Below are 13,321 nucleotides of genomic sequence, written 5' to 3'. Positions count from 1 at the left end.
TGAGTATATTTATATATTTTAGTGAAGGTAAGCAACTTAAAAAGACCACAGACCCAGTAAAACTCATTACAAAGAAACACAACATTTAAAAGCAGATACAAATAATTAGACATTATTCTTTTCTCAAGAAGCCAGGGGGAAAAAATAATTTTTCCTGTTTTATTTTAAGCATGCTTTTTATTAATTTTTAACAAACAAGGTGGTAAGCTGCTGAATATAGGCAGACTATAATTTCTCAAGGGCCATTCCAAATGTGTACAATTGATGGCTCTAAAATAAGCTGCACCCTTTAAGTCCAGATGGCAACTGGTGCCATTGTCCCTGTTAGCATTTTGTAAGAAAGGGGACCAAGATTTCATAAAGTTGTCTGCCTTGATGATACTTTCAGTGAGGATCCCTTTGATAAGCCATCGGGAATGCATAAAGGAGGGCAGGTGGCTTGGTGAGCTGGGAAATTCTTGAAAATATTTGGACCAGCGATGTGCCTTTGCTTTGGGTAAAGGGTGATGGTGGATGGATCATAGCTACCTAACTCAGCACTGTCTGTACTGATTAGCAGTGGCTCTACAAGATTCAATGCAGGTGATGTTTTCAGTTTCACCTGGAGATGCTGGAGACTGTTCTGGGACCTGCATCACCAGCGAGCTCTGGTCCTCCCTTAAGGAGTTAGGCGGATCAATGGTCTGACTCTGTGGAAGGCACCATGCTATTCCCCTTTTAATTACCCGCTATTCCCCTTTAATTACCCAGAAAACGCGAGAACTGGAATTTTGCTCTTGAAGTGATTTTTGGATCGCCTGCATGCCAAGCACATACTTCTACCACTGGGCCAGGACCCTTCCTCAGTGACTGAGCTCTCATTGCACACAGCCATCCAGCAAGCAAAAAAATGTTATTGTTAGAAGGGCGGAGTGGGGAGCAAGAGATTCATTAGACCCACAGTGCTCTGGTTTATTCTATAACCTGCTTGACATTGTGCCTCCTTTCCCCCTACCTTTTATTCCTATTAAAGTTTCACAATGTCGCTGCTTGGGATTCTAGATCATCTATGTGTCTAGATGCTTGTAATGTATGGCAGGCAATCTGGCACAAGTGGGTAGGGTTGCCATCCGCCTGGAATTGCCAGGATTTGGCCGTTGGAAACAAGTGTCCTTGAGGGAAATGCTTTAATGTCCAGGAAAATCCAAACGTATAGCAATTCTACATGTGGGGAGTAGGGACACAAGTGCAAATCAGAATAAAGCAAAAGCTTTATTCCTCAAGATTTGTCTTTAAGACACAGGATCATACAATTGTAGAGTTGGAAGGCACACAGAGGACCATCTAGTTCAGTTATTCTGAATCAGGGGTCTGTGGCCCCATTTCTTGCCTCCCTCCAACTAATTTTTGTGTCATTTTTGCATGGCAATATCATAAATTTTATGGGCGGTTGTTTTTTTTTTAGTATACCTAAAATCCTTTGCTTATTACCCCACATTTTGTTCAAAAAATTGCTTTGCAGAGGTAACTACCATAGAGTTATCAAAATTTTCAAAAGTAGGGGGTCTGTGGCTTGGCTTTTGAAAAATAAGAGGTCCTCAGTAATTAGCTAACTGGGAACCACTGATCTAGTTCAATCCCCTACAATGCAGGAATAAGGCAGTTGGCCTACATAGGGATCAAACATGACCTTGGCATTATCAGCAACCCGCTCTGAACATCTGTGCCATCTTCAGAGCTGTTGTTGTGGGAGATGTAGTTCACCAAAGTAAATATTGAAAGAATCCTCTTTTCACATCAAGGACAGACCATTCCAAACATCTACCTTGCAGACAAAATTAATTCCCCAAGCTCTTCCTGTGTTTTAAGACGCTGGGGTGAGGGGAGCCAAAAATTCCACTGGGCTGGAAGAAGCCCTTTTTTGTGAATCAATAGAACTCTGCTTCAATCCCAATTTTAGTTTGGAAAACTCATTCATTTTGCTTTAACACACTCCCCTCCCCACACTTTCCTTCATTCCACTCTTTTCCATATCAAAAGCAATTTCTAATGTCCACTCCCAGGACCAGCCCCGGATGTCTTTGCTTGAGGCTGAAACACCCTGAGCCCTGCCCCTGTTTCCTCCTCCAGTCCTTGGCTTCCCCTTCAGGAAAGGAGGCTGGAGAGGAGCAGGTTGTGTTGCTGAAACACTCACAAGGGCATGACCGTGGTCATGGTGGTCACAATAGTGACACAGCTGCAAGCCTGGTGCTCTATGGACCTGGTTCTGCCGCTTGAGGCAATGGCCTTGCAAGGCCTCATGCACAGGCTGGCCCTGCCAATTCCTAGGGTGCCCAGTTGGATTATATCAGTGGGGAAGGGGGAAGTTCCCAATCCTGTTCCACTGCTCTCCACCTGCTTCCCCTCAAAGTGATCCATCTAGTCTCCACCCCACTCTGCTTCAAACGAAAATAAATAATAAAAGATCTCCTATCCAGACTCTGCAGTCTCCATACCTGCACTGACAGCTCCAGTCTCCTTTGGCCATTTTTTGGACTCCCTTGAGAAGAACAGCTGTTGCTGTTGGTGGTGGCGGGAGCAGGGCCCAGCTCCTCCTGCTCTTAAATGGGCTCTGCTCAGTTCTGCAGTCTTATCCTTTAGCACCAGGTGCACATATGCTCTCATAACCCCCCCAATTAAGCCAAGCCCAGTTCTTTTCCTTCCTCTGCTCTCCCTTCTACCATTGAGCCCTGGAGACAAAGGTTAATGGGGAGAGGGGAGGGCAGACCTCCCCTCAAGAGTCTATGCAATAAGTCGAAGCCAGCTGCTGCTGCTGCTGCTGCTGGTGGGCTGAAACTTGCAAGCTGCAAGCAGAGTCGTCTTTATATAATATATATATGTTCTGTTTGTTTGTTAAAAAGTTGTTCTCAAGCTAAATCAGATTCCATGGTATCTGCACGTCCTGATGCCCCATGCAGCACCCCCTTCCCACAGCCTCTCTCTCATGTGTGCTGCAAGAGCCCAGGAAGGCTACATTTGGAAGGTCTGGCTGAGCTTCAGAGCAGTGGAGAAACCAGCAAAGGCAAGTGTAGCTCCCCTCCAAACACCAGAACAATCTTTGCACAATGGATATTTTATTTTGAAACAACAGTTTTCCAATAAATTATACAATTTAAAAAAGAGAGAGTGTGCACGAAGTACAGGTATCCAGGACAGAAAACCAAAAGGACAAAGTTGCAGAACTTGGGTCGGGTGGGGAGCCCAACCCAACCCAGCTGTACCCACTGCCTCAGCTCCCCTCCTGCTGCCCAGCCTGCGCCCTCTCCTCCTCCCTGATCCCTTTAGGCAGTGCTTAGTGTTTCATGAAGAATTAACACCCTAGAACTGGGGGACAGGACGACTGGTAGGACTATGAATATGCGTCACACACTCTACTTGGCAGAATGGGGACAGATATCTGAACTACACAGAGCAGGCTAAGTAGTATGTGGGCCACAGTGGGTGCCCTGCCCCTTCTCGACCAGCATCAACGCTGGGGGGGACGAGGACAGAGAAAGATGCCCTGCAACTCCAGGACAGGCTAGGAATCCTTATGCCTTGTACCCACCAAGAGTATCACATGCTCAGCTGCAGCAGAAGGGGAGGGAGTGGAATACTGCACAGGGACTGAGAGCAGCAGTGGTGATAGGATGGGCAGGGGAATGACTGTCCTCCAACAAGGTCCCTCCCAAAGCACCCTTAACCTGCCAATGCCCTGGAACCATGTGGAAAACCAAGTGTTCAACTGTGTCAGGAGTCAAGAGGAAAAAGTGGAAAGGGTGAAGCACAGGGAAGGGAGCTGGCACATGGCAAGATGGCACAATGGGAAGGGCAGGAAATCGATTCACCTCCATGGCACCAGAGAACAGAGGCTGAGCCTTGCCTCTTCCCTCCCACTTTCATCTCCAGGCTGCCTCGCGGCTGGCGTGGAGCCAACGCTTGGCACCTTTAGTAGTCATCTGCCCCCAGCAGGAAGCCCAGGAGGAAGCCGATGGCACGCTGGCGCTCCTGTGGGCTCTGCTTCGACAGAACGTTGGGCGGAGGCCGTAGCAGGAGGCTGGCGAAGAGGGTGGCTGCAGGGAAGTGAAAACATTAGCGTGAGAGGAGGCGGAAGCAGGAGGAAGACCAGCTCCCATCCAGGACAGGCAGGCCTTACCTAGCATATTGGCACTGACGTTGTTGCTCTCGGAGTATTTCAGCAGCTCCCGCAGGAAGGCCATCACGTAGCGGAAGACGTTCCGGTGCGACCGTGGCAACTGGCAGATCACCTGCAAGACAGGGGAAGTCAGCTCGGAGCTTCCATGCAGAGCTTTGGGTGGAGGAGGGGCATGGATCACTAGCACAGTGTACTTTTTATGTTTGCAGGTTTAGACCTGGCATTAAAAAAAAAAGGATTTTTTTAAAAAATGGTAACCGGACTAGAACTCTGCTGGGAACTTTGGGGAATAATACAATTGTAGAGTCGGAAGGGACCATGAGGGTTAACTAATCGACCCCCCCACTGCAATGCCTAACGTAGGGCTCGAACGCATGATGCTGAGATTAAGAGTCTCATGCTCTACCAACTGAGATATCTTGGAGGAAGGGCCGTAGCTCTGCAGTAAACCACCTGCTTTTCATGCAGAAAGTCTCAGGTTCTACCCCTAGCATCTCCAGGTAGGGTAGGGAACATCCCTTGTCTGAAATCCTGGAGAGCCACTGCTTAGAGCCACTGCCTAAAGGTCCCGGACCTAAGGAAGTCAGATTAGCCTCAACCAGAGCCAGGGCCTTTTCAACTCTGGCTCCGGCCTGGTGGAACGTTCTGCCTCATGAGACCAGGGCCCTGAAGGATCTGATTTCTTTCCGCAGGGCCTGTAAGACAGAGTTGTTCCGCCTGGCCTTTGGCCTGGAGCCAATTTGATTCCCTCCCCCTCTTTCTTTTTCTTTTCTCCTCCTGTGATGAGGCCGCATTTTAATTGTTTTAATGTTGTATTTTAATTTTGTTTTTAAGTTGTATTCATTCAACTCGTTTTTATTATTGGTTGTTGGCCGCCCTGAGCCCGGCCTTGGCTGGGGAGGGCGGGGTATAAATAAAATTTATTATCATTATATTTATTATTGTCAATTTAGACAATACTGAGCTAGACGGCCCAGTGGTATATGGCCGCTTCCTGTGTTGGAAATTCAAGCGAGGTTCACTGAAACAGGTGGGTTATTGTTACAACAACTTGTCAGAAAGCAAAAAGGACAACATGTGTGCAACCCCCCACACACAACCGAGAGGGATGGTTATCAAAGGAGACATCAACCCCTGTGCTACCATGTTAATCCAAGAGCATCCACTGTCAACACTCAGCAGCCTCTGCAGTTAACAAGGCTTCCCAGACCAGACTAACCCTCCTGCCAGTGTGCCGGTTTACTGGCTTTCGGGGATGCTTTAGTGGATTCCCTGTTACTTGCTGCGGCTATGGACTAGATGACCTTTGAAATCCCTTCTGATTCTATGCTTCTGTACACACCGCAGACCAGCCAGGAAGAGAAGGGGCTCTGGGGCCTACCTGGCGACAGAGGCGGCTGTCATGTGAGCACTCAAGGCAGCGCTGATACAGTTCATAGCAAATGACTGGTTCTGGCAGTGCCTCCAGGAAGATGAGCAGAGCTTCGGCCACCGAGTGGTTACTGCCAGCTATTGACAGCCTGTCAAGGAAAGGGTTCTGTCCTGTTACCTGCACCCTGCCTCCTTCCCAGGCTGGTCCAAAGCAAGAAGCTTGGTCCTTATACATCTGGGCCCACCTTGCAAGTTCCCCCTTTTTGCACAAGGTGGAACTTGAACCCACAGCCCTGAGATTAAGAGAGTCACGCTCCACCAACTGAGCCATCCCACTGTAATTTCCCCACACCTCCCCTCTTGACTGAAGCTGCCTGCAAAGCTGATCTGCAGAGGAAATGTCCATCTGCAGGCATGGTTTCAATCCAAACAGCAAATAATAGTGGTCAACTTCAAAAGTGTGGTCAACAAACCCTGCTTGCCAAAGAACAATTGAACGCCCCCTTGAAGCTCCTTTGCAGCCATGTCTTTACCTGTCTCCACACCTGATACCATGTATGATGCTAGACGTGGGGCCTGCAGGCCTGTCAAGATTCCCCACCTCTGCTCTATCTAGCCAGGCTGATGTTTTCAAATGGGGGTTAAAGCTGTTAAGCTGTTTGGATGCATGACTGGACTTCACTGTGGGCATTCCATTTCAATTGTTTTTACAGTGGTACCTCAGGTTACAGACGCTTCAGGTTACAGACACTTCAGGTTACAGACTCCACTAACCCAGAAATAGTAACTTGGCTTAAGAACTTTGCTTCAGGATGAAAACAGAAATCGTGTGGTGGCGGCGCGGTGGCAGCAGGAGGCCCCATTAGCTAAAGTGGTACCTCAGGTTAAGAACAGTTTCAGGTTAAGAACGGACCTCCAGAATGAGTTCTTAACCAGAGGTACCACTGTACTGTGATGTGTCCCAGAGTCTTAAGGATTCCTTAGGAACCTAAGCCACCAGGTACAGTGATACCTCAGGTTACATATGCTTTAGGTTACAGACTCTGCTAACCCAGAAAGAGTGCTTCATGTTAAGAACTTTGCTTCAGGATGAGAACAGAAATCGTACTCCAGCAGCGCGGCAGCAGCAGGAGGCCCTATTAGCTAAAGTGGTGCTTCAGGTTAAGAACAATTTCAGGTTAAGAACGGACCTCCAGGAACAAATTAAGTACTTAACCCGAGGTACCACTGTATATAAAAGTGAGGTCCACTCCAACCAAGAGCTAAACAAGGATACGGATCGTTTCGGGAATGCTGGTGTCTAGGCACTCAATTATCTCCTGCAGCTCATCCTGCATGCCCGGGGTCTGGAAGAGGTCCTCCTGCCAGACAGAAGTAGAGTATCACACATACGTTAGGAAAGGATGGGGTACATCCTGGATAGCATGAAGAACAATTCAGCCCTGAGGTGCACAATGTGAAGTCAAGGAATGCAACAATGGAGAGAAGAAGAGTTTGGATTTGATATCCAGCTTTATCACTACCCGAAGGAGTCTCAAAGCGACAAACATTCTCCTTTCCCTTCCTCCCCGACAACAAACACTCTGTGAGGTGAGTGGGGCTGAGAGACTTCAAAGACTAGCCCAAGGTCGCCCAGCAGCTGCATGTGGAGGAGCGGAGACACGAACCCGGTTCCCGGGGTTACGAGACTACCGCTCTTAACCACTACACCACACTGGCTCTCCCATCACCAAGAAGCCCATCACCAAGAGAACTTGCACAAGGCCTGAGAATTTTATCCCGCCTGATTTCCACAGTAGCATTCCTACTACCCTTCTCATGATTTTGGGCAATGGGAGAGTGAAATCATTCCCTGCTTCTTCTAGTGGCGAGTCTCAGAGGGCCGCTTTACTAGGGATAGACAGACAATGGTTGTGAACATTTGGGTTTTTCTGAGTTGCTCTAAGGAATACTGTATGCTGGATGTCTCACCCACTGCAGCTCCACCAAGGTGCCACTATACTCAAGGCAGTAGTTTGTAAGAGTGAGTTGGTAGCTAAGATATAAATAAATTGTGACGTTTGGGACCTGCACACCCCAAAACTGGTACTGGTTCCAGCCAACACCCTGGTACAGTCCCCCTCAGCTCACCTGGTGGCAGGCGTTCTTGAAGAGGTGGTCCACCAAGAGCCATATCTCCTTGGGTATGTGCAAAGGCCGCTCAGTGGAGTCATCACCATCCTGGGGTACTATATCCAGAAACTGCTTCTCCTGGAGGTCCAATGACAAGCGGGACTGGCATGAGAGCCTGACAGAATGTGTGCCTGTATGCATTCTTTCCTTGCTCCAGCTGGGTGGACAAGTCTTGCCCTCTAAGGCCACAACTAGGGCTGGGCAATAGCTAGCTTTCAACGTTGTAATGTATCACTAGCTAAATATTGCAATATACCACTGTATCAGGATGTCTGAAATAAGGATGGATCTATGTAGAGTCATTGGCTGGCTTCACGGTTTTGTGATTCTTGCTGGCGCCTGCTCTCTTGGTGATTTGCTGCCCCCTGCAGGAGGGCAGGGGAAAGCAGAGCCAGCAGAGTTAACAGGGGCTGCAGGAATCGAGAGAAGTATTGTCTGCCTTCACAGTTTCCCCCCACATGGTGTTTTTTGCATAGCACACACACACACATCATGATTTGCAATATATTGCCAGGTCAGAAATTATGAAACCAGTATCACTATCTAGACTTCAAGCCAATTTGAAAATATATATATATATTGACATATCACCCAGCCCTAGCAACAGCAAGCATCTCAAGTGGGAAAACAAAAAACTAATTTCTCGCACCCCAAATCCAAGCTCCCCCTCCCCCTATTAATAATATGCAGCTAGTAATCTTCCCACTCCGGATGTGCAGTTCACCCAGAAGCTTAGTAAATATGCAGCTGTGGACATGCGGTTTTGGCTAACATCTTATTTTAATTTTTGTAACCTGTTCCTGGGACCTTAGGGTGAAGGGCAGGAAATAAGTAACAAAAACAGCAGCAGAACATGGACGGGCCTTCATAGGTTGATGGGCTGCATCCCCAGCCAGCATAATGAGACGATGGGGTCACATGTTCACCACCCCTTGTCTAGAGCACGTTGCAGAGGCAGTGGTGGAGACTGAACAACAGCTGGAGCCGGAGCTCACTACTTTGTATGGGCAATGCAGCACACAGCAGCTGCTGAAAAATACCTCCTGCCTCCTTCCTTTCCAAAGATGTTCAGGGTGGTTAGTTTTATCTCAAGCTACCGCAAGGATCGAGAGATCACGCTAAGGGTGGCCAAGTTCTGTGCGACTGCCATAAAACTTAGGGAACAAGCTGTACTACCAAAATGATCAAGGTTTTAAATGACAATTTTAGTTAATATTTTAGTGATCAAGATTTAATGTATATTTTTAACTGCCGCTATATCTGAATTGTCTCTGTTACAGATAGGTAGCCGTGTTGGTCTGCCATAGTCAAAACAAAAAAAATTCCTTCCAGTAGCACCTTAAAGACCAACTAAGTGAGTTCTTGGTATGAGCTATCGTGTGCATGCACACTTCATACCAAGAACTGACTTAGTTGGTCTTTAAGGTGCTACTGGAAGGAATTTTTTTTGTTTTGACTAGAAGTGTGCATGCACACGATAGCTCATACCAAGAACTGACTTAGTTGGTCTTTAAGGTGCTACTGGAAGGAATTTTGTTTTGTTTTGAATTGTCTCTGTTATACCCAATTGCAATTCAATGTATTCCTGTTGTGTTTTATGATTTTCCTGATATTGTAAGTGAGCCGGAACTGGTCTGTGACTGTAATAATAAAATTCAAGCTACCACATTCAAGAGAAAGAGAGTTGGGGGGGGGGGGGAGCTGCAAGAGAGCTTTAGGAGCACAGCAATGGCAAGCAGCCCATCCCTAAAAGGAGTTGGCAAGGATGGAGAATTTGATCCCAACTCCACTTCCTCTCATCCCCAGGGAAGCTGTTGATTAAGACCCAGTTCATCCCCCCCCCCCTGCCCCTGCCAATACTCCCCGCCCCCGTCTCTAGAGAGTGTGTATTGGTGTGGGTAATGACACATACTGAATCAGAGTCTTAGTGCAAGAGTAGCAGATACATGCTGAAGAACACAGGAGCCTTGCTGGGTTAGATCAGCATTTTGTTCCCACAGTGGCCAACCACATGCCCTTGGGAAGTCCATAGGGAAACAGGGACAATAACACTCTGTCCATCATGTTCCCCAGAAACTGGTAATCAAAAGCATGTGGTTTATGATAAAAGTGGCAATAAATAGCCCTGACCGGTAGCCACTGATAAACATATCCTCCATGATTCTAAATGTCTACAGCTGTCCAAATTGGCAGTCACCACTGTCCCCAAAGTGGCTATGATAATAGTGTATCTGATTTCGAGAGGAGTATATCTGATTTCGAGAGGAGTGACATTTCCCTGAGCCACCCCAAAGCAGCCACTACTGCTTCCCAAATGCAAGTGCTCAGGTGGTAAGAGTAAGCCAGAGTGGCATAGCCTGTGCAGCAGTTGCTGAGCACAGAGACAAGGAGAAAACTGGGTCTTGGGCTGGTGCCTGCATCATGAGACTGGGCTTTCTGCCTCCCATGCTGCCCATCGCAAGTGGACCCAGAGTCAAGCAGAGCAAAATCAGTTACAAGCAGTGATGGCAAATTCTGTTTTTGTCTCCGTTCTCCTCTGCTGAGTTATACAAGGGCCACACTGAGACTAGGGAAGAGAAGGAAGCAGATAGCTAGAGCCACCACCTGGACTGGATTTGAGTCAGAAGGCAGGCAGGTGAGGGTTGCCTGAGAGGAAAGTGAGGTTGGTGGGGTAGCGCCTGGTTTGCCCTAAGGGACCAGCTGCCACTGCATGGAGCAGCTGCTGATCGTTGACAAGCGCCTTCCAGTACAGGCAACTCCATTTACGTGCCTTCGAGGCACATGCACACTGCTGCAAACCTGGAAGTGGAACTTGAAGGGGCAAAAATGTCCCCCCAAAGAGCACAAAAGCGGAAAAGCGGCATGGAAACAGCATCTAGACTCCCTCCCAGGAGCCTTTGCACTGACCTTTCAGGCCTGTGGAGAGCTGGAGTTTGAGCAAGGAGTTTTGCAGGGAGTCTGGCAAGCGCTGCTGGTTTTTAAAAGGCCTTTAAAAGGGGTTTTGGGAAGTTTAGAGGGTGTTTGCAGGCTTTCCCAATGCTGTCCGCAATTTCATTTAAACACACAGTACCTCAGAACACAACCCCCGTGTAAATGGGGAGTTGCCTGTACCTGATTTGAGCCCGCTACAAGAACATCTAGAGAGATATCAAACCAACTGTTACCTTTTCTAGGAAGCTGTCTTCTCCCTGAGATCAGAGGAGGAAGGCATGAGCAAAAGAAAAGTGGAAAAAAGACAACAAAGTATGTTAATGACACAAGCCCTGAGAAGAGAAAGAAACAGCTGATTCGCTGAACATCGCTTGGCAGATGGCAGGGAAATGCACACGGTTTAGTGGCCCTGCGAAAGGGCATGTGGGACGACTCAGTCAACAGCAAACATGAACAGCACACAGGAAGCGAGTGACCAGCTACATTAATGAAGCGAAGGACCCCCACCGCACACATTTCTGAGTGGAAGAGCAGCTGTTTTTCAAGCAGGCAAGCAGAGTGGGAAGGTAAGAATTTTTAGCAAATGAACCTGCCAGGTAAATCGACCCCTTTCCCTACCAGATCAATAAGTTTGGTGACGGGGACTTCGCGAATTGGCTGCCTCATCCGGCACAAGGCTTCCAAGGAGGTCCCGAAGCAGCTTGGTAGGTAGCTCCCACTGATGGTGAGGAAATAGTCCTTGCCACGGTCAAGGTGAAGGACAAGGATATCCTCAATCTTATCCTCTCCTGAATTGAGAAGCGTCACAGAGTCCTTGCTGACGTACACATCCAGGGAAATGTCCAGCGTCTCATCTGAAATGGGAAGAGGTCAGGTAGATACAATTTGCCAGGGTTGTTTGTTTGTTTGTTTGTAAATTAGATGTTAAGATAGTGAATAATTTAACAGAAGGACACAAGATGAGCCTGCAGGATCAGGCCGATGGCCCATCTAGTACAGCATCCTGTTCTCACCGGTGTATGGGGGAAACCTTAACTTCAAGAATTAGGAACAGAAGCTACTCAATTCCCACCCCACTTTCCTCTCTATTCCTCCAAAGCAGCAGCTGCACAGAATATGGGGACAGGGTACTGGGGGGGGGGGGGTAAGAGAAAGTGATCCTAACAAAAGAATATAAAAAGGGAAAGCATTTATTTGTCTCCTAAAGGATTTTTGTGCCCCCAATGTAACTTTCTTTTTTAGTTTACATTTCACCGAGTTTTTAAACGTTTGGCTAGTTCTGCATGCTCCCCAAGATATTTTTGTGCCTCCACAACGTAAAAATACGCAATGCTTTTTTTAAAAGTAATTTTTTGACGGACTGCTCTCACTGGTTCCCTGCGATGCCAAAAGGTTTTTTGGGACCCTCCAGCATTTTTTGCTTGAATTCATTTGTGTGTGTGTGTGCGCGCGTTTGTTTAAAGCTGGTCACACCCACTTTCACACTTTGGGCTCAGCTGCTTTGACGTGTGGCCCTTGGAGGCTTGAGCATGGGGCAATGTAGCCCACAAATGTTAAGCCTCCCCTGCTCTACAAAACTCCCAAGGTTTGATGGAGGAGGGTTGGGAAGAGGAGGAGAAAAGGGGGGATGAAAAGGAAATAAAGGCCTTCCCTAGATGACCCTTGGGATCCCTTTCCAACTCGACAATTCTATGATTCCAGAGAGAGACTCACTGGGCTCCAAGTATCCCTCGTAGGGCTCAGCGCGAAGCCATGGCTTACAATACTGGCTGTCATTGAGTTTGGGGATGAAGGAGAAATGGAGGGTGACCTGCCCGTTGTTTGTGATCTGGAACTTCTCCTTCTGCAGCTGCCGGAACTTCACATTCTCAAACGAAAACTGCAGAGCAAAATGTGGGGGGGGGGGGGGAGGAAAGAGAGTGCTTGCCTTCAGCAGACGGCAAGGAAACGTGCTCCAGGGAGAAGTTTGTCCTTGGCCCCGGGTTCTCATTTAAGGGACTGCACATGCAACAGGTCCAAATGCCACCTCACAGTGGCTACGTTTGCTCTAGAGTGTCCACCTGGGGCTCTCCAGATATTGCTGCACTTGCAACTTCCCATTGCCACAGGCCATGTTGGCTTGGGATGATGGGAGTTGTAGTCCAACATCTGGAGGGCAGCACACTGGCTACCCCTGGAGTATTTGCCTGTGAGGAACAGGAAGAGGCTGCAGCTCAGTGGAAGGGCATCTGCTTTGCATGCAAAGGTCCCAGGTTCTATCCCCAGCTAGGGCTGGGAGAGATCCCCCAGAAATCCTGGAGAACCGCTCCCAGACAGTGTAAACAAGACTGAGCTAGATGGGCCAAGGGCCTGGCATGGTAGAAAGCAGGCTTCTTTTTCCCCTGGTCTTTTTGCAGCAAACCCTCTTTAAGGGGTTGGAGAGGATCTTATTCGTCTTTACCTCCCTCCTGCTGAGCTCCAGTGAGGGAAGGAATTCATTCTCCATCCTGTCCATCAACCGAACAATATCCTCAAACACTTTCCGGTACCGTCGGTCATCCACAACCTTCACCTATAAGGGTGGGAGGGAAACAGAGCACACTTGTTGGGGCTGTGGGTGTTAAGAGCAGAAATGCCTGATGCACCACCCTGTTCCCAGCCCTGAAAGAGGCAAGTAACTCTGAGAACTTCCCCAGGGATGGCAGCAGCTGTGAC

General features: G+C 48.2%; 1 protein-coding gene across 1 annotated transcript in view; it reads right to left on the bottom strand.

Moving 5' to 3' along the window:
- Window positions 1-3,075: 3,075 nt before the first annotated feature.
- The window catches only part of OCRL (OCRL inositol polyphosphate-5-phosphatase), a 25,449-nt gene continuing 15,203 nt past the window's right edge, over window positions 3,076-13,321 (bottom strand). The window contains 10 exon segments of the mRNA XM_083722665.1: window positions 3,076-4,070; window positions 4,154-4,265; window positions 5,535-5,662; window positions 6,801-6,885; window positions 7,655-7,774; window positions 10,861-10,884; window positions 11,246-11,481; window positions 12,341-12,506; window positions 13,068-13,178; window positions 13,181-13,286. Of these exon segments, the coding sequence (XP_083578791.1) occupies window positions 3,946-4,070; window positions 4,154-4,265; window positions 5,535-5,662; window positions 6,801-6,885; window positions 7,655-7,774; window positions 10,861-10,884; window positions 11,246-11,481; window positions 12,341-12,506; window positions 13,068-13,178; window positions 13,181-13,286 (1,213 nt within the window). The 3' untranslated portion in view covers window positions 3,076-3,945.

The sequence above is a fragment of the Podarcis gaigeae genome (assembly GCF_964106915.1).
Source record: "Podarcis gaigeae genome assembly, chromosome: Z".
NCBI lineage: Eukaryota > Metazoa > Chordata > Lepidosauria > Squamata > Lacertidae > Podarcis > Podarcis gaigeae.
The sequence above is the reverse complement of the archived record's forward strand: the minus strand, read 5'-3'. Positions and strand labels throughout refer to the sequence as shown.